The sequence below is a fragment of the Macaca nemestrina genome, chromosome 20 (genome assembly GCF_043159975.1).
Source record: "Macaca nemestrina isolate mMacNem1 chromosome 20, mMacNem.hap1, whole genome shotgun sequence".
Classification (NCBI taxonomy): Eukaryota; Metazoa; Chordata; class Mammalia; order Primates; family Cercopithecidae; genus Macaca; species Macaca nemestrina.
In genome coordinates, this window is record NC_092144.1 from 18,474,958 (window position 1) to 18,497,956 (window position 22,999).

Sequence of the window (22,999 nt, forward strand, 5' to 3'; positions counted from 1 at the left end):
AAAGGCATTTCTCAGCTTGGGACAGTGTAGATGGCACCCTGGAGGAAGAGAGGCAGAGCTGGGCCTTGGAGGGTGGGAAGGAGTTTAAAAAGGAGGCAAGTTGGGGGTTGAGGGAGGCGCTCCAGGAAAGACCAGTATGTTGGAATTGCAAATATTTCGAAGGGACTGGAGGGGCTGGGATAGGGATAGGAGACGAGGCCAGAGTGGGGTAGGGCAGCTGAGGAGCCCAGCTTCCTTCTAAGGATGAGGGCAAGCTTCAAAGAGATGAGCAGAACAGGGCAGAGGCACATCTTTTAAATTTTATTACTGTTATTTTTAGAGACAATGTTTTTTTCTGTCACTCAGGCTGGATTGTAGTGGGCTGATAATAGCCCACTGCAGCCTCCAACTCCTGGGCTCAAGGCATCCTTCCTCCTCAGCCTCCCAAAGGGCTGGGATTACAGGCAAGAAGTAATTTTTTTTTCTTTTTTTTTTTTTTTGAGATGGAGTCTTCCTCTGTTCTGCAGGCTGCAGTGCAGTGGTGTGATCTCAGCTGACTGCAACCTCCACCTCTCAAGTTCAAGTGATTCTCGTGCCTCGGCCTCCCAAGTAGCTGGAATTACAGGCATGGGCCAGCAGGCCCAGCTAATTTTTGTATTTTTAGTAGAGACAGTTTCAAACTTCTGGCCTCAAGTGATCTGCCCTCCTTGGCCCCCCGAAGTGCTAGGAATACAGGTGTGAGCCACCGCGCCCGGCTAGAAGTCAGTTTTTTATGTTGTCATTGTTGTTGATGTTTTTAACAGAGGGTCTTGCTCTGTTGTCCAAGGTGGAGTGCAATGGCTCGACCACAGCTCGCTGCAGCCTCGACTTCCCGTGCTCAGGCGATTCTCCCACCTCAGCCTCCTGAATAGCTGAGGAAGGCTATGTGCCAGCCATGCCCAGCTAATTTTTTAAAAAAATTTTTGTAGGGATCGGGGTGTCACTATGTTGCCCAGGCTGGTCTCAAACTCCTGGGCCCAAGCCATCCATCCACTTCAACTTCCCAAAGTGCTAGGATTACAGGCATTCGCCACTGCACCCGGCAAGAAGTCAGATGTTAAGTGTTCTGAAGATCTCACTGAATGCCAGGTATGGCGGCTTGCACCTGTAGTCCCAGCTATTCTGGAGGCCGAGGTGAGAGGATTGCTTGAGCACAGGAGTTTGAGACCAACCTGGGCATCATAATAAGGCCCCAACTGAAAAAAAAAAAAAAAAAAATCCCGGCCGGGCGCGGTGGTTCAAGCCTGTAATCCCAGCACTTTGGGAGGCCGAGACGGGCGGATCACGAGGTCAAGAGATCGAGACCATCCTGGCTAACACGGGAAACCCCGTCTCTACTAAAAAATACAAGAAACTAGCTGGGCAAGGTGGTGGGCGCCTGTAGTCCCAGCTAGTCGGGAGGCTGAGGCAAGAGAATGGGGTAAACCCGGGAGGCGGAGCTTGCAGTGAGCGGAGATCCGGCCACTGCACTCCAGCCTGGGCGACAGAGCGAGAATCCGTCTCAAAAAAAAAAAAAAAAAAAAAAAATCCCACTGAGACCACCTGGGGTGTCACCCTGCTGCAACTCAACTGTTTTCTGGGAGGCACCCCTGACTCCAGGACACCCAAGTCTGCCTTCACACACAGGACAGGCCCGAGTGGGGGGCAGTTTGCAGCCCCAGGAGTGGGTGTGTAAACACCCTGCTCTCTTGTCCTTTGGGTAGAATCAGTTGCTGGGTCAAAGGCTCAAGAGATACACCCATTCAAAAGACGAGCAGTTGGCAGGGCTGGGTGGCTCATGCCTATAATCCCAGCACTTTGAAAGGCCGAGGCAGGCAGACCACCTCAGGTCAGGAATTCGAGACCAGCCTGACCAACATGGCGAAACCTGTCTCTACTAAAAATACAAAAATTAACATGGTAGTAGGCGCTTGTAGTCCCAGTTACTCCAGAGGCTGAGGCGGGAGAATCCCTTGAACCCGGGAGGCGGAGGTTGCAGTGAGCCGAGATCGCACCGCTGCAACCCAGCCTGGGTGATACGGGGAGCCCCTGTCTCAAATAAAATAAAATTAAAATAATAAAATAAAAAATAAGAAGAGGAGCAGTTCAGGGGTGCTCCCAGTGCCCTGGGAGCCCGACATTCAGGATTCCCAGCTGCTGCTTTTGGAGCCATACGACCCAGCCCTAGAGGCTTGCCCCTGAGCCCATGACCCACAGCGCCAGAAGCAGCCCTGGCTGTTGGCCCTGGAGTGGAAATAGCCGGGGCCCTCACCCCTGGAGTGGGACCATTCTAGGTGCACGATCACTCTATGCTGTCCTCAGAAGCCCGCGCGGGCTAAGCACCCGCTGCTGGTGCGCGTCCCCTGCAGGGCTCCTCCCGCCTCGCCTCCCCACCCCTGCACCTGGCAGCCCTCCCGGACACCCCACGGTCTCTTGAGTCCTCATCTCAGGTCGGCTTCTGGAGGGGGCACCCCAAGCCAAGACTAGGCAAGAATGAGGCGAGTTCTGAGCAGCCACAGTCAGTCTGGTCCACGGACGCCACGCGCGTTTTATTTTTAGGTATACACACAAAGAGGAAGAAGGAAAGGAGTCCCCCCAGCATGGATTGAGTCCAAGCCCCCACCGCGGAGGGGGCCGTCACTGTCGAGTCTTCTCTGAAGAGGCCTGGAGGGAGGTGGGGTCCCCACGTGCCCTCGCCGTGCCCGGCGAGAGTCCTGGGCCTGTGCCACCAGGGGTCTCCTACCGGGGCCAGCCGTCGGCCAAGGGCAGCCGGCGCAGGGCGGGCCCGGGCCGCAGAGGCTCTGCCAGGGACCGGGCGAGGAGCAAGGGGTAGGGGAAGGTCTTAGGAAAGTCGCCGGGGCCCCCGGGGGCCGGAGAGAGGCGCTCGGACTTGATGCTGACTGGGGGGGTCGGCGGGGAGGCGCCGCGGGTTGGGGGGCCCTCCTCGCCCAGGCTTCGGCCCCCACTGCAGGGGGAAAGAGAGAGGGAGGCCGTGAGCTCAGCGAGGAAGGGAAGGAAGCCAGGGGATGGCACAGCGTGGGCAAAGGCTTGGCAGGAGGACCTTGGGAAAGGAGGGGGTGGCGGTCCCTCTTGGGGCCTCAAAATAACTGCCCATCCGCACCGGAAGTGTGCGCAGTACCAGGGATGGCCACCAGAGGTCAGCAGCGGCAGGGGCTTTGGAGGAGCGGGACTTGAGCTGGGGCCGTCGTCAGGGCACTTACCTGGGCTGGGAGGGCACGGCGGGGGGCCCATCACCCCTCGAGGGCTGCCAGGGGGCCAGGGTGGGGGGCTGCAACAAGCCAGGGGGCGGTGGAGGGTCTCCCAGGCCATATTCTGGTGGGCAGGAATTGGGGGCTGAGGCCTGGACCTCTCCTTAAGCCTCTTGCAAACCTGACCACCCCCGGTGAGTTTTGAGTTCTGGTGGGTGGGAGAGTGTGGAACTCCCAGAGGGCAGGAGTGCGGACGCTTCCCAGGCGGGGCGGGGCGGGTTAGGGGGTGTACCTGCGGGGCCTGCTGGGAGAAAGGGGAAGCTCCCCAGCGGGGGTCCAGGGGTTGCAGTGGAGCAGGGGCTCTGCAGGCCACTGTAGAGGCTTCTCTGTGCGGAGAGAGGGTGAAGGGGAAACTGAGGCCCACACCCCAGGCTGCCCTGTCTGCCCTCATCAGCCCCACCACACCCTCCCCTCACTCACGGAGGTGTTTAGTGCCCCTCGGGGCCCAGCCAGGCCACCAGGTAGGTCTGGCCTCCGCCCATCCGTCGGCAGGTATAGTGGGGGTGGTGTCTTGCTCGTGAGGTGGCTTGGTGAGAAGACAGGGTGCACCAGGCCTGGGGAAGAGGAGACCCCAGAGAGACCCCAGAGAGAGAGGACAGGTGGGCCATGTCAACTAATGAAGTCTGAGGTTTAGAGGTGATGCACACAGTCCGGCAGTGCCAGAGCCAAGATGCACCCAAACAGCCCCCCAGGACCCCACCCCCACCCCACTGTCCCATGCTCACCTGGGGGCCCGGCTTTGGGGGCTGCTGGTCGGAAGGGAGATGGGCGGCTCTGGGCGGGCAGTGCCTCCCCAAGCCCACTGGGGTCACAGCCTGGTGGTGGCAGGGCCCCGTACACCATGTCTGGGCTGGGCATAGCAGGAGCTGCAGGCTTTGGGTAGAGAGAGGATGGGTCAGAGGACCCCAGGCCAGATGGGGTCCAAGGGAGAAAATCCTGATGAGTTCAGGGGCCCAGCTCTACCTTCAGGAAGCCTTTGCTGCACCTCCCACCAGGCTCCCTACCTGCTTTAATCCCACAGGCTGGGGAGCTTCTGTCTGACTGCCTGTCCTTGACAGGTAGGTTCAGAGCCAAGGCCTCTCACTTAGTGTAGAGTTGGCACTGAGGGGGCTGCACAGAGTGTTTGATGAATCAAAGATGAAATGAAGGCAGGAACTGTTCACCTGTTGAACTCTTATTAATCCTTCAAAGCCCCAGCTATGGTGCCCACTTCTCAAAGAAGCCTTTCCTGCCCAACCAGGTGGAGACCTGCCTCCAAACTCCAGGATCTCTGGCTCTAAGCCCCTCTCTCAGTACCAGCCTCAACAACTTGGGCCTAGGAAGTAGGAGGAATGCCTCATTCACAGAGCCAGGGAGTCACTTACATACAGCCGGGGTCGGGGCAAGGCTGGATCACCCCCTTCGCCTGCCAGCCTCCGAAACTTCTCTCCTGGCTCCTCAGGCCCTTCATCTGGCTCCATTTCTGGCCCATCGAGGCCAATGCCCCTCCGCTTCAGCGTCTATGGGGACAGGAGACAACAGGGTAGACGCTTACCCCTACCCTAGCCAGGGAACCCAGTTCTATGGGAGAGGGGAGAGACTATCCCCATCCAGCTCCATGAGTGGGGAGGAATGCAGGCATGGCCTGCTCTAGCCAAACCCCACTGACCAAACCCCAGTGAGATACCATCTAGCAATTTCCTCCCCTGGGACCAGAGAGCCCAAGGTCCTGCCCAGATCGACATAGCAGGAGCTGAGATTCATGCAGGCCTGTTGGCACTGTCCTAATGCTGCTCCTGACATGACTCCAGGACCTCCATTCTGCCCCCACTTGCAGCCTCATAGCCTGGCATCAAAAGCTGCTTAAGAGGCTGGGCGCGGTGGCTCACGCCTGTAATCCCAGCACTTTGGGAGGCTGAGGCAGGCAGATTCACTTGAGGTCAGGAGTTTGAGACCAGCCTGGCCAACATGGTAAGACCTCCATCTCTACTAAAAATATACAAATTAGCCAGGCATGGTGGCGTATGCCTGTGGTCAGAGCTATTCGGGAGGCTGAGGCAGGAGAATACTTGAATCTGAGAGGCAGAGGTTGTGGTGAGCTGAGATTGTGCCACTACACTGCAGAGTGGGTGACAAAGCGAGACTCAGTCTCAAAAAAAGAAAAAAAAGCTGCTTAAGAAACGCCAGCATATTTCCTGAGCTGCCTTCTCCTGCGGCCACAGAACCACACACTCCTGGACCCCAACCTCTTCTTTGCCACCTTCTGCCCCACACTTCCAAAATACTGAGGACTCCCAGGCCTAGTCCTAGCCCGCTGCTCTCCGCAGCCCTTAGGCTTTAGCTTCCCATCCCAGTGAAGACCCCTCTGTCTTTTTTGTTTATTTATTTATTTGATATTTTATTTACTTATTTTTTTGAGACAGAGTCTTGCTCTGTTGCCCAGGCTGGAGTGAAATGGCGTGATCTGGGCTTACTGCAACCTCCGCCTCCCGGGTTCAAGCAATTCTCCTACTTCAGCCTCCCAAGTAGCTTGGATTAGAGGCATGAGCCACCACGCCCGGCTAATTTTTGTGTTTTTAGTAGAGACTGGGTTATGCCATGTTGGCCAGGCTGGTCTAGAATCCCTGACCTCAAGTGATCCCCCTGCCTCAGTCTCCAAAAGTGCTGGGATTGCAGGTGTGAGCTGCCGCGACCTGCCAGATGTGCTTTATTTCTGCTGTCCCTAGAAAGGTCCCCCGACTCTAGGGACAGCAGAAATAAAGGACATCAGCCCGCAAAGCCAGATGAAGATGCTCATCTTTTGTGCAAAGTCCCTGGGCTCTGAGAAAGCAGTGTGCACAGGGCCTGGTGGGGCTGGGGAGGAGGACCTGGGGTACCTCGAGGATATCAGTGTTGGTGCGGCTCTCGTGGGGCTCGCTGTACTCCGTGTACTTCAGCAGCACGCGGTCCATGTCCGTGCTGGCGTACTGGAAGAGGCGGTTGGCGCTGTTGAAGATGATGAGGGCTATCTCACAGTCGCAGAGCACGCTCAGCTCATAGGCCTTCTTCATCAGCCCGAACTTCCGCTTGGTGAACGTTACCTGGACCCAGGATCCGCAGGGGTAGGGGAGAGAAGAAGAGACAAATGTGGGGTGGTGTGGGGGAAGTGGCAGGGCCTAACTCTTCCTCCAACATACCTCAGGATTCTTTCTGGCTGCGCTGGTAATTCTCATGTCACAACCTAGCAAACTCCTACTGGAACTTAAAAACCCAGCCCAAATGTCTCCTGCCCTTTGAGAAGTGTGCCTTGGGTTTCTAAGCAGAGCCCACATGCTCTCTCTGGGCTTTCCCAGTTCTGGGCCTCCCTCTGTTCTGGCCCTCTGAGTTGGGTGTGGCTGTGTCGAGCTCCATCTCCCCTGTGGCTGGGGTTCCAGCCATCAGGGAGAAAAAATGAATAAGTGATCATGAAAATGAGCAGGCCGGGCGTGGTGGCTCAGCCTGAGGTCCCAGCACTTTGGGAGGCCGAGGCAGGAGGATTGATTGAGGTCAGGAGTTCGAGGCTAGCTTGGGCAACGTGGTGAGACCCCGACTCTACTAAAACTACCAAAATTAGCCTAGCCGGGTGTGGTGGCCGTCGCCTGTAATTCCAGCTATTCGGAAGGCTGAGGCAGGAGAATCACTTGAACTCAGGAGGCGGAGCTTGCAGTGAGCTGAGATCGCTCCACGCACTCCAGCCCGGGTGACAAAGTAAACTCCGTCTCAAAAAAAAAAAAAAAAGGAAGGAAGGACAGAAAGAGAGAGGGAAAGAAGGAGGGAAGGAGGGAGGGAAGGAGGAAGGGAGGGAAGGAAGCAGAGAGGGAAGGAGGGAGTGAGGAAGGGAGGGAGGGGAAACAAGAAACACTGACAAGCCGGGCACAGTGGCTTATGCCTGTAATCCCAGCACTTTGGGAGGACGAGGCCGGCGGATCACGAGGTCAGGAGTTCAAGACTACTGTGGCCCACATGGTGAAACCCCGTCTCTACTAAAATGAAAAATTAGCTAGGCGTGGTGGTGCGTGCCTGTAATCCCAGCTACTCAGGAGGCTGAGGAAGGAGAATCGTTTGAACCTGGGAGGCAGAGGTTGCAGTGAGCTGAGATCGCACCATAGCACTCCAGCCTGGGCAATAGAGTGAGACTTCATCTCAAAAAAAAAAAAAAAGAAAAAGAAAAGAAAATAAAGAAATGCTGACACGGCATCAGGACTCCTCATGCCTCCTCATTCCCCTGCAGTTCAATTGGTCAGGTCAGCCCCTTGCCTAGGCCACGCCCCCTGCTAGGAATGTCTTTCCCAACCACTGTTCTACCCGGTGGAACTCACCTGCCGATTCCTTTGGTCCAGGATGCGGGAGATCTGGATTTTTTTCCTCCCCATCGTCCCAGGCTGAGTGGAGCGATCTCTGTCTAGGAGGAGAAGAGGGAGAGGACAGAGTGAGTGGGTGGAGAGTGGAGAGGGGTACCCCAGCCTCACGCCTCTCCTCTACCTGCCCCTGCCAGTCACTGAGGGGAAGATGATGGGGAAAATCAAGGCAGGCTGGGTCACTGTCGCAGACTCCGCCCCCAGCCAGCCGGAGAATGCAGTAGAGGCTCAATAAACATGTTTAGACCAAATGGGGCATGGTGGCTCACGCCTGTGATCCCTAGCATTTTGGGAGGCCAAGGCGGGAGGATCACTTGAGCCCAGGAGTTTGAGGCCAGCCTGGGCAACATGTTGAAACCCCGGCTCTACAAAAAATGCAAAAATTAGCCAGGCATGGTGGCACACGTCTGTAGTCTCAGCTACTCTGGTGGCTGAAGTAGGAGGATCACTTGAGCTGGGGAGGTTGAGGCTGCTGTAGCAGGAGGATGCAGGCACACACTGGAAAGGCCTCCAGCTCGGACTCCTTGGGCCAGGATGTGGGCCTGGCATCCACTTGGTGACTTGGAAGAACTCCTGTACCCCACTCAAGGAGATGTGAGATTGCCCTGGTAGGAGTCCCAGGAGGAGACTGCTGGACTATGTTGGGGTCCAGGCCTTCCCCAGAGACCCCCATGCGAGGTTCCTGGGAACAATCAAATCACGTGGCCCGTCCTGCAGCCACCGCCCGCTGTACAGACATCCCCTGACACCCAGGGGACGTCCCCGCTCCGCCAACTGTGTGACCACACTCCACCTCCCAGCCTCTACCATGTCAGAGGTGACTGAGGCTTCAGGCAAGGGGCCTCTCCAGGGTCACACGGACCTGCGCTCGGGCCTGGCCTTCCCTCTGACCCTCAGGGCAGCCCTCAGCACAGAAGGCCCTTTCCCCAGGCCTTAGTTTGCTCTTCTGTGAATGGGCTGGTATGAAATGCTGAGCACCCACCACCAGGCTTGGCAACAAGTTACCAAGAAATCCAGATCAGGCCAGGCACGGTGGCTCACGCCTGTAATCCAAGCACTTTCGGAGGCCCAGGCAGGCAGATCACTTGAGATCAGGAGTTCAAGACCAGCCTGGCCAACATGCCAAAACCCCGTCTCTTTTTTTTTGTTTTGTTTTGCTTTTTTGAGATGAGTTTCACTCTTATTGCCCAGGCTGAAATGCAATGGCGCAATCTCGGCTCACTAAAACCTCCGCCTCCCAAGTTCAAGCGATTTTCCTGCCTCAGCCTCCTGAGTAGCTGGGATTACAGGCACCCTCCACTATGCCCAGCTAATTTTTGCATTTTTAGTAGAGATGGGGTTTCACCATGTTAGTCAGGCTGGTCTCAAACTCCTGACCTCATGATCCACCCATCTTGGCCTCCCAAGATGCTGGGATTACCACTGCATCCAACCTACCCTGGCTCTATTAAAAATGCAAAAATTAACCAGGTGTCGTGGTACACGCCTGTAGTCCCAGCCACTTGGGGGGCTGCGGCAGGAGTGCCGCTGCACCCCAGCCTGGGTGACAGAGCAAGACTCTGTCTTAAAAAGAAAAAGAAATCCAGCTGGGCGCGGTGGCTCATGCCACCCAGTATTTTGGGAGGCTGAGGTGGGTGGATCACGAGGTCAGGCATTTGAGACCATCCTGGCCAACATGGCGAAACCCCATCTCTACTAAAAATACAAAAATGAACCAGGCATAGAGGTGGGCGCCTGTAGACCCAGCTACTCGGGATGCTGAGTCAGGAGAATCTCTTGAACCTGGGAGGCAGAGGTTGCAGTGAGCCGAGATCCCGAGACTTTGATAGCCTTGGCAACAAAGTGAGACTCAGTCTCAAAAAAAAAAAAAAAAAAAAAGAAGGAAAGAAAGAAATCCAGATTGTTCTCTGGGAGTGGTCACAGGGGCTTGCCAGACCCCTGCCCAAGCAGTCTGGGAAAGGCCCTCCATTATCCCAGGGCCCGGAAGTGTCAGATACCTCGATTGGCATATATGGCATGCTGTGTGACCCCAGGCACACCCTCTGCCCTCTCTGGGCTGGGTCTCTGAGCCCCCACAACTATGTAGAGCTCAGGCTGTCGGTCCCAGACCCTCAGCTCTGGCTTAACTTGCTAAATTTAACCTCCAGGGCTAATTTTAATCCCCAGCCGGAATCGGGACTGTTCCCACGGCTGGGATGTGTTGCCCCCACCCTGATGGGTCCCTGGGGGGTGGAGGGGGGCCTTGGTCCAGAGGTCCCAGTGCCAAGATGACTCCGGAAATGCCCCTGATGCCCGGGGTCCCATGAGAGCAGTGGCAGGGCTGGGGCTTAGGCCTGAGTCTCTTAAGCATGGAAGACCTGACTCGAGCCCCTTCTCACTCCATCTGTCCCCATTTTAGACATAGACACCACGGCTAGGGCAGAGGTCATGCGATGGGGGAGAACTGGGCAGTCTCTGTCTGCACTGAGACCCTCAGAGCTGAGACAGGAAGTGAGTTCCAGGCAGAAGGAACAGCAGGTGCCAGGGCCCTGAGGGGGGATAAGAAACAGCTATGAGGGGCCGGCGCGGTGGCTCAAGCCTGTAATCCCAGCACTTTGGGAGGCCAAGACGGGCGGATCACGAGGTCAGGAGATCGAGACCATCCTGGCTAACACGGTGAAACCCCGTCTGTACTAAAAAAAAAAATACAAAAAACTAGCCGGGCGAGGTGGCGGGCGCCTGTAGTCTCAGCTACTCGGGAGGCTGAGGCAGGAGAATGGCGTAAACCCGGGAGGCAGAGCTTGCAGTGAGCTGAGATCCAGCCAATGCACTCCAGCCTGGGCGACAGAGCGAGACTCCGTCTCAAAAAAAAAAAAAAAAAAAGTAACAGCTATGATGTTGGAGGGTTCAAGTGATTCTCCCGGGTTCAAGCGATTCTCCTGGGTTCAAGTGATTCTCCCGTTTCAGCCTTCTGAGTAGCTGCGATTACGGGCATGCACCACCACACCCTGCTAATTTTTGTATTTTTAGTAGAGACGAGTTTCACCATGTTGGCCAGGCTGGTCTCGAACTCCTGGCCTCAAGTGATCTGTCTGCCCTGGCCTCCTAAAGTGCTGAGATTACAGGCGTGAGCCACCATGCCTGGCCATATTTATTTATTTTTTGAGTCTTGCTCTGTTGCCCAGACTGGAGTGCGGTGGTGCAATCTCAGCTCACTGCAGACTTGACCTCCCAGGCTCAAGTAATCCTCCCACCTCAGCCTCCTGAATAGCTGGGACTACAGGTGAGTGCCACCACTCCCTGCTAATTTTTATTTTTGCAGGAGTCTGACTATGTTATCTAGGTTGGTCTCAAACTCCTGGCTTGAAGTGATCCTCCTGCCTCAACCTCTCAAAGGGCTGGGATTCCAGGTGTGAGCCACTGTACCTGGCCCACTGTGGGCCTTCTGAGCTGGAGGAGGGCTGTGGATTTTGGTCTAAGAGTGATGTGGAGCTATGAGGGCATATTTTATTTTATTTCCTATTTTATTTTATTTTTTATTTTTAATAGATATATATTTTTGAAATGGAGTCTCGCTCTGTCACCCAGGCTGACGTGCAGTGGTGCGATCTCGACTCACTGCAACCTCCACCTCCCTGGTTCAAACGATTCTTCTGCCTCAGCCTCCCATGTAGCTGGGACTACAGGCATGTGCCACCACGCCCGGAAAATTTTTGTAGTTGTAGTAGAGACGGTGTTTCACCGTATTGGTCAGGCTAGTCTCAAACTCCTGACCTCATAATCCGCCTGCCTCGGCCTCCCAAAGTGCTGGGATTACAGGCATGAGCCACCGCGCCCAGCCTTTTATTTTATTCTTTGAGACAGAGTCTTGCTCTGTTATGCCAGCTGGAGTGCAGTGGCGTGATCTTCACCTCCCAGGTTCAAGCGATTCTCCTGCTTCAGCCTCCCAAGTAGCTGAGATTACAGGCGTGCACCACCACGCCTGGCTAATTTTTTTTTTTTTTTTTTTTTTTTTAATTTGAGACGGAGTCTTGCTCTCACCCAGGCTGGAGTGCAGTGGCGTGATCTCGGCTCACTGCAAGCTCTGCCTCCTAGGCTCACGCCATTCTCCTGCCTCAGCCTCCTGAGTAGCTGGGACCACAGGCACCCGCCACCATGCCCGGCTAATATTTTTTTTGTATTTTTAGTAGAGATGGGGTTTCACCATGTTAGCCAGGATGGTCTCGATCCCCAGACCTCGTGATCCGCCCGCCTCGGCCTCCCAAAGTGCTGGGATTACAGGCGTGAGCCACTGCGCCCGGCATAATTTTTGTATTTTTAGTAGAGACAGAGTTTTGACAAGTTGGCCAGACTGGTCTTGAACTCCTGACCTCAAGGGATCCACTGGCCTCAGCCTCCCAAAGTGCTGGGATTCCAGGCATGAGCCACTATGAGAAGGTTTTTTTTTTTTTTTGAGACGGAGTTTCGCTCTGTCGCCCAGGCTGGAGTGCAGTGGCCCGATCTCAGCTCACTGCAATCTCCGCCTCCTGGGTTTAAGCTATTCTCCTGCCTTAGCCTCCCGAGTAGCTGGGACTATAGGCCCCCGCCACCACACCAGGCTAGTTTTTTGTATTTTTTAGTAGAGACGGGGTTTCCCTGTGTTAGCCAGGATGGTCTCAATCTCCTGACCTCATGATCTGCCCGTCTCGGCCTCCCAAAGTGCTGGGATTACAGGCGTGAGCCACTGCACCCGGCCTATGAGAAGGTTTTAAGCAGAGAAGGGATGGGCTTGGTTTATTATTTTAAGACTCAGCTCATGGCTTCCATGGAGAGCAGGTCTGTTGGAGGCCAGGATGGAGATGATGGGCGGCTGGAGAGGAGGGAAGGGCTGTGTCTGTCTGGACAGAGATTGGGGGTAGGGCCCCCTCTGTGCTGGGCCTGTGCCTTGCACTTTAAGTCACTGTACTCCAGGGTGCTTTAGTCCTCCAGAAGCCAGCAGGCCCTACACCAACTCTGGAGCCAGGCCTGACAGGTGCAGATGAACGCACGCAGGAGTTTCACTCTCCTGAACCCCAGTGACGTGGAACCAAAGCCATCCTCCACTCTAGCCCCTGAGGGAATCTACCCAACACACAGCTCTGAGCATGGTCCTCTCCTGCTCACACACTCTCCATGGCTCCCCACTGCCCTTATGAGAAAGTTCTAGCACTTAGCCTGGCATTCAAGTCCTCTTCCCAAATCAGCTCTTGTCTGCTTCTCTCTCTTCGATAAATATCTCTTGACTAGAAGGAGCCTTTCCCCTTTTTCACCAAGCCAACTCCTATTCAAACGTTAAAACCCAGTTCAAGGCCGGGCGTGGTGGCTCAAGCCTGTAATCCCAGCACTTTGGGAGGCTGAGACGGGCGGATCACGAGGTCAGGAGATCGAGACCACCCTGGCTAACACGGTGAAACGCCGTCTCTACTAAAAATACAAAAAATTAGCCGGGCGTGGTGGCGGGCGCCTGTAGTCCCAGCTACTCGGGAGGCTGAGGCAGGAGAATGGCGTGAACCCAGGAGGCGGAGCTTGCAGTGAGCCGAGATTGCACCACTGCACTCCAGCCTGGGCGACAGACCGAGACTCTGTCTCAAAAAAAAACAAACAAACAAACAAACAAAAAAAAAACCCAGTTCAAAAAACCCATTCCTCTAGGAAGTCCTCCCTGCCATTCTTCTGGTCTCCCACAGTCACCATCCTCCTCCAGTTCAGATTCCATGGCATTGAGGGTATATATATCCAGATTTGTCTCCTCCAGACTAAAAGCCCCTCTGGATAAGGACTAGGAATGGACAGTAAGGTTTGGTGAGCAGAGTAGATCAAGAGAGATGTCACTGACCTCCTCTACAACCCTACAGCTTCCCTCAACAACTTCCTCTCAGACTGCCCCAGCTGATACCCTGCCCAGAAATACACGCGCATGCAAATCCAGCCACTCAGCGTTGACTTGTCTCGGGCCCAGGTGTGAAGAGCCAGGCAAAGAATGCGGAGGCGGCAGGCCAGAGTGTGTATGTATATTTGTAGTTACATGCAAATCCCTGCCCAGAGCCGCAGACAGACCCTGGTGGCCCATTCTCCAGATGTTGGTGTGATCGGAACTGCTGGGGGAGGTGGCGGCACAGGCTGAATGTGCCAGGCACGAGGGGGGAAGCTGAGGTTTGGGGAGGCCTCTTCCGCACACACATACCCTCCCTGCTTTGTCCAGCCAGAAATCAGAGAGCTGTGGCATCTGCCCAGCGCAGAGGCAGAGAGGTGGACCTATTGACCAAGGAATGAAGCATAGAAGAAAGAACAGGAGAAGAAACCCAGGAGAGCTTCCTGGGGGAGGAGGCATGTAGTTGGAGGTAGATGCAGAGGCTGGATGGGATCCTGAGCAGAAGGGGAGGGAGGTGGGCATTTGAAACTAAGAGTCCAGCACCTTCCTAGCCCTTTTGTTGCACCCTCATACTTAGCATTTATTAAGCATCAACCTGTGCAAGTCACTGAGCCAAGAACTGACCTCAGAAGAAGTAGAAAACTTAAGTAGACCCAACAACCATAGAAGATTAGAAAGGTGACTCAGGACCTAGCATTAAAAAAGTAATAAAGTGGGCTGGGCACGATGGTTCACACTTGTAATCCCAGCACTTTGGGAGGCCAAGGTAGGAGGATTGCTTGAGCCCAGCTCAAGCAGTTCAAGACCAGCCTAGGCAACATAGCGAGACCCCTATGTCAAAAAAAAAAAAAATTGTTTTGAAAGGCAATAGAATTCAAGGCTGCAGTGAGCTTTGAGCCACTGCACTCCAGCCAGGGCAACAGAGTGAGACTCTGTCTCTAAAAAATAATAATAATTTCAAAATTAAAACAATAACTAAAAAACATGTTTAAAGGCAACAGGCCCAGGTGGTTTTACAGCTATTTTCTCAAATCTCACACAACAGGAAAGTGCAGTGTTATTTCAATGAACTTAAATCTTTGAAATAGACGGGATCTAGCCAAGTCATTTTTTTTGTTTTTGAGATGGGGTCTTCCTCTGTTGCCCAGGCTGGAGTTCAGTGGTGCAATTATAGCTCACTGTAGCCTTGAACTCCTGGGCTCAAGTGATCCTCCAGCCTCAGCATCCCAAGTAGCTGGGATTACAGCTAAGTGTCACCACACCCAGCAAATTTTTTAAAACTTTTTGTAGAGACAGGGATTTGGTATGCTGCCCAGGCTGGTCTCAAACTCCTGGCTACTCCCAGATACTTCCAGTTACTTGAGAGGCCAAGGTGGGAGGATTGCTTGAGGCCAGAAATTGGAGACCAGCCTGGGCAATATAGCGAGAACCTGTCTACAAAAACAGTGAAAATTAGCTGCACGCCGTGGCACACACCTGGCTACGTGGGAGCCTGAGGCTTGAGGATTCTTCGAGCCCAGGAGTTCAACATTACAGTGAGCAATGATCTTGCAAGCTCTTCCACTTCCAGCTCTCATGCATTGCTGGTGGTAGAGGAAAAAGGGACAAACACTTGGATAATTCTCTGGCATCTACTAAATCTGAACAGATGCCTACCCTGTGTCCCAAGACAAACGGGTCCAAGTTGCACCTGAACATACAGACAAGAATGTTTTCTGCCGCTTCGTACATCATTGCCTCAAACTGGAATCAACGCGGAAGCCCTTAATGGGAGAGTTGGTCAACACGTTCTTGTCGATTCTATGATCAGTTATGGCACAACACAGAAAAGGGGTGCACTCTTGCTACACACAACCACGTGGATGCATCTCAGAGACCATTGGCCAATTCGACGATCCCAGACTCCACCGAGAGGACGCGCTGTGTGATTTTATTTACATGAAGTTTCAGAACAATCAAAACTCACTGATGCAGCTGGACGCAGTGGCTCAAGCCTATAATCCCAGCACTTTAGGAGGCCAAGGCAGGCAGATCACTTGAAGTCAGGAGTTTGAGACCAGCCTGACCAACATGGCAAAACCCCATCTCTACTAAAAATACAAAAAGTAGCCGGGCGTGGTGGCATGTGCCTGTGATCCCAGCTACCTGGGAGGCTGAGGCAGGAGAATCACTTGAACCCAGGAGGCGGAGGTTGCAGTGAGCCAAGATTGTGCCATTAAGGCCGGGCGCGGTGGCTCAAGCCTGTAATCCCAGCACTTTGGGAGGCCGAGACGGGCGGATCATGAGGTCAGGAGATCGAGACCATCCTGGCGAACACGGTGAAACCCCGTCTCTACTAAAAAATACAAAAAACTAGCCGGGCGAGGTGGCGGGCGCCTGTAGTCCCAGCTACTCGGGAGGCTGAGGCAGGAGAATGGCATGAACCCGGGAGGCGGAGCTTGCAGTGAGCTGAGATCCGGCCACTGCACTCCAGCCTGGGCGACAGAGCGAGACTCCGTCTCAAAAAAAAAAAAAAAAAAACCCTCAGTGAGGCTGATGGACATCAGACAGAACATTGGTCACCCTGGGCAGCAGCTGTGATTAGGCAGTGGCCCAAGGGGGAAGTCCCAGGGGCGGGGGAAGTCCTGTTCCTGGATCCCAGGTTTGGGTACACAGATGTGTTCAGTTTGTGCAAATGTGTTGAGCTCAACTCTACTGATTTGTGCATTTTTCTTCATGTGATTTATTTCAAAACGAAGATTTCTCTCTCTCTCTCTCTCTTTTTTTTTTTTTTTTTTTTTTGAGGTGGAGTCTTGCTCTGTCACCCAGACTAGAGTGCACTGGATGATCTCAGCTCACTGAAACCTCCATCTCCTGAGTTCAAGCAATTCTCCTGTCTCAGCCTCCGGAGTAGCTGGGATTACAGGCGCCCGCCACTGTGCCTGGCTAACTTTTGCATTTTTACTAGAGATGGGTTTTCACCATGTTGGCCAGGCTGGTCTTAAACTCCTGGCCTCAGGTGATCTGCCCACCTCGGCCTCCCAAAGTGCTGGGATTACTGGCATGAGCCATGGCACCTGGCCCAAAAGGAAGATTTCTTAAAAAGCTTCCAGCCAGAGCAACATAGTGAGATCCTGCCCCTGCCCCTAAAAAAAAAAAAAAAAAAAATTGGGGCCAGGCGCAGTGGCTCACGCCTGTAATCCCAGTGCTTTGGGAGGCTGAGGTGGGAGGATCGCTAGAGCCCAGGAGTTCAAGACCAGCCCGGGCAACATGGCAAAACCCTGTCTCTAGGAAAAAAAAAAAAAAGTTAGCTGGGTGTGGTGGCATGCCTGTGGTCCCAGCTACTCAGGAGGCTGAGGTGGGAGAATCAGTTGAGCCCAGGAAGCAGAGGCTGCAGTGAGCCAAGATCACACCACTACACTCCAGCCTGGGCAACAGAGCCAGACCCTGTCTCAAAAAATAAATAAACAAAAATAAAAAATTTAGCCAGGTGTGGTGGTGCGCCCCTTAGTCCCAGTTACTCAGGAGTCTGAAGTGGGAGGATCACTTGAGCAGGGGAGGCAGAGGTTGCAGTGAACTGAGATCCTGCCACTGAACTCCAGCCCTGGCAACATTGTGAGACTCTGACTCTAAAAAAAATTTTCTTTTCTTTTTTTTTGAGACAGAGTTTCGCTCTTGTCACCTAGGCTGGAGTGCAGTGGTGCAATCTCAGCTCACTGAAACTTCCCCCTCACCAGTTCAAGCAATTCTCCTGCCTCAGCCTCCTGAGTAGCTGGGATTACAGGCGCCCACCACTACACCCAGCTAATTTCTGTATTTTTAGTAGAGATGGGGTTTCACCATGTTGGCCAGGCTGGTCTCAAACTCCTGACCTCAGGTGATCCACCAGTCTCGGCCTCCCAAAGTTCTGGGATTACAGGTGAGAGCCACAGTGCACAGCCTAAAATAAATAAATAAATAAATAAATAAAAATTTAAATCTCGCCGGGCATGGTGGTGTCTGCCTGTAGTCCCAGCTACTTGGGAAGCTGAGGCGGGAGGATGACTTGAGCCCAGGAGGTGGAGGCTTCAGTGAGCTATGAGGGGGCCACTGCACTCCAGCCTGGGTGACAGAATGAGACTCTGTCTCTAAAAATAAAAGAGCTCCCTGCTGCTTATGGCTGCCTTGGGGCGCAGTGTCTGTTCAGGCTAGAGTGAGGTGACACGAAGAGGCTGAGCCAGTGGGAAATACGGAGTTTGAATGGAGACAGGGGTGGCACCTGGGCAGAAGTGGACTGTTCATTTGGTGACCAAAGGGGCAGGATGTGCTGGTGACCTGGGATAGAAGACGAGCCTGGTGATCCCAGGCCTGAGCAATGTGAGGGTTAGGGGGAATTGAGAGGACAAAAGAAAAGCTCAGGAGTACGGAAGCATCAGAAATTCTCTGGCAGTATCTGTGGTCACTAAGTCAATCAACAAACATTACCCTGAAGCTCTTCAAGCCATAGATGATCATCTCCCCAGACTGGCGAGGCCTCTTAGACCCCCCAGTAATGGAGATGGGGTCCTGGAGGGAATCCCACCCCTCCGCTGACCCTTCCCCTCTGGCCTCTCTGCGTGGTAGGACTCAGTTTTCTCACCTGTTAATTGGGGGTGAGAATCCTTCTCCCACCAGCTGGGGAGAGGGTAGGGAGCAGGGGTCTATTGAACTTTTTGTTTTTTTGAGACTCGCTTTTTTTGAGTCTCACTCTGTCACCCAGGTTGGAGTGCAGTGCCGTGATCTCGGCTCCCTGCAACCACTGGTTCCTGGGTTTAAGCGATTCTCCTGCCACAGACTCCCGAGTAGCTGGGATTACAGGCGCACACTACCACACCTGGCTAATTTTTTATATTTTTGGTAGAGACGAGGTTTCAGCATGTTGGTCAGGCTGGTCTTGAACTCCTGGCCTCAAGTGATCCACCCGCCTCGGCCTCCCAAAGTGCTGGGATTACAGGCGTGAGCCACCGTACAGGGGCCTCTACTGAACTTTTCTTCTGGCTTCTGGGAAGCCAAAAGGAAGAAGGTTGGGGTCTTGGAACTAGGGGTGCTGAGTCAGTGCCGCATCCTGCAAGACCACCTTGAAATACTGTCATCAGTCACCTGCTTCCTCCCCTATAAAATGGGTCACAGGATCCTAACCTCACAGGCTTTGCAGCAGGGGTTTAAGAGAAAAGATTAGGAGCAAGTCAAGTTCCCTTTCTTGGCACCCGTGCGGGACTTTACTGGGGGGCTGAGCTGCAGTCACTTTGCCAGACCCCTGAGCCCGCAGGGAGGCCATGGCTTGGCGGAGGAACCCAGGCCGGGAAAGGAGAAGTGAGAGGCAGGTGGGTTGGGTGGGGGTGGGGGTGAGGGCCCGCGGGAGGCGATGAAGCGGGGAGGGGGCGCTGCTCCTGGGCCCTGCAGCGAATCAGGCCTGTGGCCCCGCCTCACGCAACCCAGGCTGTGGTTTCATCACCTGCTCCCCAAGTACCTCATTATGGGCGACAGGAAGAGCCCCTTGGAAAGCCAGGACCCCTCCTCCCCTCTCCTGGGGGCTCCAGCGGCTCCGACCCCAGCTGCAGGCGACCCTCCTTCCCCAGCCAGAGCCCTGGGCCCGCCTCCTCCCCTGGGGGCCTAGGGAGGTGGTGCCCAGGTCGGGGGGCAGGTAGGTGACTTGGCGGCCTGGCTCAGTTCACAGCGGTCCCTGGAGCCCCGCACCTGCCCTCAGGGACTCAGGGGACAGGGTGGGCTCGGGCAGTGACTCCCCCGTTGCTGAGCTTCTCTGGAACTCAGTTTCCTCCCCCGGAAAGTCAGGGGGCAGCAGGAGCCACCTGGCTGAACTGAGGGGAGGGGCTTCATAGTAAAGTGCTTTATAGATGCGGGGAGCGTTTGTGGCCGCTGGGCCCTGATGCCTCTCAGAAGGCCTTGGGGTCACCTCTCCATCCTGGGGGAACCCAGCTCAGATTGAGGGCCCCAGAAAGCTCCTGGTGGAGTGCTGGGGGACAGGGGCGGATGGGGTTGGGGGTCACTCCATCCTTGTATGGGCACAATGGGAGGTAGGAATATTCCCCACACATGGAGACCCCCAAACAGAGCCGCGGAAAATCCACAGATGCCCAAAACATAACAGATACCCCAAACACACAAGGATTCCTCCTGCGAAAGTCCCCAAAATACATGTAGTTCACAGTACGTCAAACCCCCAACCCACACAGCTCTCCAAACACACGTCCCCAAAACACATTCTGTTCCCTCTGCATAGACAGAACCTGAAGACACTCAGACACACCCAGACGCCCCATCACATGCCAATCCCCCAAATGCACAGACACATACAGATCTCCCTAAACACATGCCAGTCCCCCAAATACACACAGACCCCTTTCCCCCGAACAATGTGGAGACCCCCACCAGACGCATGCAGACTCTTCCAGAAAACATATACAGACTTCCCCCAATCCACACTGGTCCCCCCATTACACAGGTAGGGCCCCCCATCCCTGCAGTGGTATCACCCACACTCTGGCTTTCCTCTGTTTTGTTTTTTTGTGAGACAGAGTCTCGCTTTGTCACCCAGGCTGGAGTGCAGTGGCATGTTCTCCGCTCACTGCAACCTCTGCCTTCCAGGTTCAAGCGATTCTCCTGCCTCAGCCTCCCCAGTAGCTGGGATTACAGCCATGCGCTACCATACCCAGCTAATTTTTGTATTTTTAGTACAGACAGGGTTTCACCATGTTGGCCAGGCTGGTCTTGAACTCCTGGCCCCGTGTGATCTGCTACTACAGTCTCCCAAAGTGCTGGGATTACAGGCTACCATACCTGGCTGGGTTTCTTCTTTTTAATTATTATTATTATTTTTTGAGATGGGGTCTCACTCTGTTGCCCAGGCTGGAGTGCAGTGGTGCCATCATAGCTCACTGCAGCCTCCAATTCCTGGGCTTAAACATTCCTCCCACCTCAGCCTTCCCAGTAGCTGGGGCTACAAGCGCACACCTATCTTTTAAACAGACTATGCCAGGCTAATTTTTAAAATTTTTGTAGAGAAGGGGGTTTCACTTTGTCACACTGGCTGGTCTTGAACTTCCGGCCTCAAGCTATCCTCCTGCCTCAGCCTCCCAAAGTGCTGGGATTACAGGTGTGAGCCACCACACAGGCCTGGCTTCCTTCCCAAGGCAGGGTGGTCTCCACCCACCAGGGGTGAAATGCAGGCTGGGGGCATCTGAGGCTAGATTTGAATGGGTAGTGTTAGAATCCAGGAATCTTAGAATGTTCCAGCTGGGGAAGGCCCCATGGGGGTCCTTTTCTCCATAGGTCCCTCTGGCATCCATGGGGAAAGTGAGGCCCAGTGGGGAGCCCTCAGACCCTCCTTCCCACCTCTCCCTGGGCCTGCTCCTGGGAGGGACAGCTCCTGTTCGAGGGGCAGGAGTCCAGGGTGAGTGGGACCCCCTGTGGGATGCCCCCTCTGCTCTGCTCCGCTCCAGGATCCCATTTTGGCCATGCACAGAGAGGCCAGGGCTGGGGCTGTGGGCTAGTCAGTCCAGGATCCCACCACTTGCCCACTGTGTGATGTTTTCTGAGCCTTGGTTTCCTGTGTCTACAAGGGGTCCATGCAAACTCCCCAGGGACCCACCCACCTCTCCCCTCACTTGAAAAGGTGTCTACCAGCAGACTCCCAGCCTACCTTTTACCTGTTTGGGGGCATCTGCAACAACAGCCCCAAACTGATCCTCTACCTGCCCATCACTCTCCCTTTTCCCGGACTGTGTCCAACCCCTGGACACCCTTCTAGGTTTGCCCAAGTCCAGGAGTGTCTCCATGTCCTCTAAAGACCTTCAGAAAACCCTCTTTCTGGAGGCACCAATTTTTTTTAATGTTTATTTTAATTTTTTCAGGCAGAGTCTCATTCTGTCACCCAGGCTGGAGTGCAGTGGTGTGGTCTCAACTCACTGCAGCCTGGACCTCCCGGACTCAAGCGATCATCCCACCTCAGCCTCTGGAGTGGCTGGGAGTAGTACGGTGCCACATCTAGCTAATTTTTGTATTTTTTGTAGAGCTGGGGGTCTCCCCATGTTGCCCAGGCTGGTCTCGAACTCCTGGCCTCAAGTGATCCTCCTGCCTTGGTCTCCCATAGTGCTGGGATTACAGGTGTAAGCCACCACGCCCGGACAAATTCAACTCTTTCTGCAGCACCCAGCCCTATCAGATTTTTTGGTGTGTGTTTCTTTATTGCTTTCTTTGATGAGCATCTCGTCCTGCCGGGCTCCCCAGAGCCTAGTACATAGAAGGCCCTCAGTCACCCTTCATCAATGAGCAAACAACTGCTTCACAAACAGAAGCAACACTGACAACTTGTTCAGTTTTCTGTTTTTCTTTTTTCTTTTTTTGAGATGGGGTCTTGGTCTGTCACCCAGACTGGTGTTTAATGGCACAATCTGGGCTCACTGCAACCTCCGCCTCCCAGGTTCAAGCCAATCTCCTGCCTCAGCCTCCCAAGTAGCTGGGACTGCAGGCGCCCGCCCCTCCACGTGGCTAATTTTTTGATTTTTTTTTTTTTTTTTTTTTTTTTTGAGATGGAGTCTCGCTCTGTCGCCCAGGCTGGAGTGCAGTGGCTGGATCTCAGCTCACTGCAAGCTCCGCCTCCTGGGTTTACGCCATTCTCCTGCCTCAGCCTCCGAGTAGCTGGGATTACGGGCACCTGCCACCTCGCCCGGCTAGTTTTTTGTATTTTTTAGTAGAGACGGGGTTTCACCAGGTTAGCCAGGATGGTCTCGATCTCCTGACCTTGTGATCCCCCCATCTCGGCCTCCCAAAGTGCTGGGATTACAGGCTTGAGCCACCGTGCCCGGCCAATTTTTTGATTTTTTGACATCTTATTTTTTGTAGAGACAGGGTCTCACTAGGTTGCTCAGGCTGGTTTGAACTCCTGAGCTCAAGCAATCTGCCGGCCTTGGCCTCCCAAAGTTCTGGGATTATAGAAGTGAGCCACCACACCCAGCAACTACTTGTTTTTTTTCTTGAGATGGGTTTCGCTCTTGTTGCCCAGGCTGGAGTGTAATGGCGTGATCTCAGCTCACCGCAACCTCTGCCTCCCAGGTTCAAGCAATTCTCCTGCCTCAGCCTCCCTAATAGCTGGGATTACAGGCACGCCCCCACCATGCCCAGCTAATTTTGTATTTTTAGTAGACGAGGTTTCTCCATGTTGGTCAGAATGGTCTCGAACTCCCGACCTCAGATGATCTGCCCACCTCGGCCTCCCAAAGTGCTGGGATTACAGGTGTGAGCCTGGCCCTACTTATTCACTTCTCTTTGAAACACCTCGTGGTCCACACAACAAATTTAAGGCCCCATCCGGCCCACAGGCTGCCAGTTTGTGGCCCCTCCTCTAAACAACCTTCACAGCAAAACAGTCAATTGGACAGTGCTGATGCTCCTCTCAGGCCAAGGAACTGACCCTCTGAATGTCCCACTGCCCAGCTTGGGAGAAAACCATGTCCAGGTGACCATCCATGGCAAACCTGACCTGGCACAGGCAC

At 54.2% G+C, this 22,999-nt stretch overlaps 1 protein-coding gene across 12 annotated transcripts in view; it reads right to left on the reverse strand.

The window, feature by feature from the left end:
• Positions 1–2,527: 2,527 nt before the first annotated feature.
• LOC105469980 (BLOC-1 related complex subunit 8) overlaps positions 2,528–22,999 on the reverse strand; it is a 48,923-nt gene continuing 28,451 nt past the window's right edge. For 5 of the 12 annotated variants that reach the window (XM_011723928.3, XM_071087016.1, XM_071087015.1 and 2 more), the window contains 7 exons: positions 7,583–7,661; positions 6,122–6,325; positions 4,631–4,765; positions 3,992–4,139; positions 3,687–3,820; positions 3,499–3,592; positions 2,528–2,962 (listed from right to left, as the gene is read on the reverse strand). In XM_011723928.3, coding sequence (XP_011722230.2) covers positions 2,553–2,962; positions 3,499–3,592; positions 3,687–3,820; positions 3,992–4,139; positions 4,631–4,765; positions 6,122–6,325; positions 7,583–7,661 — 1,204 coding nt within the window. In that variant the 3' untranslated portion in view covers positions 2,528–2,552. Of the gene's footprint in view, positions 2,963–3,218; positions 3,331–3,498; positions 3,593–3,686; positions 3,821–3,991; positions 4,140–4,630; positions 4,766–6,121; positions 6,326–7,580; positions 7,666–14,966; positions 15,492–22,999 lie in introns of those variants that run through there. The other 7 variants (XM_011722678.2, XM_011726692.2, XM_011724571.2 and 4 more) reach the window with 5 other exon arrangements.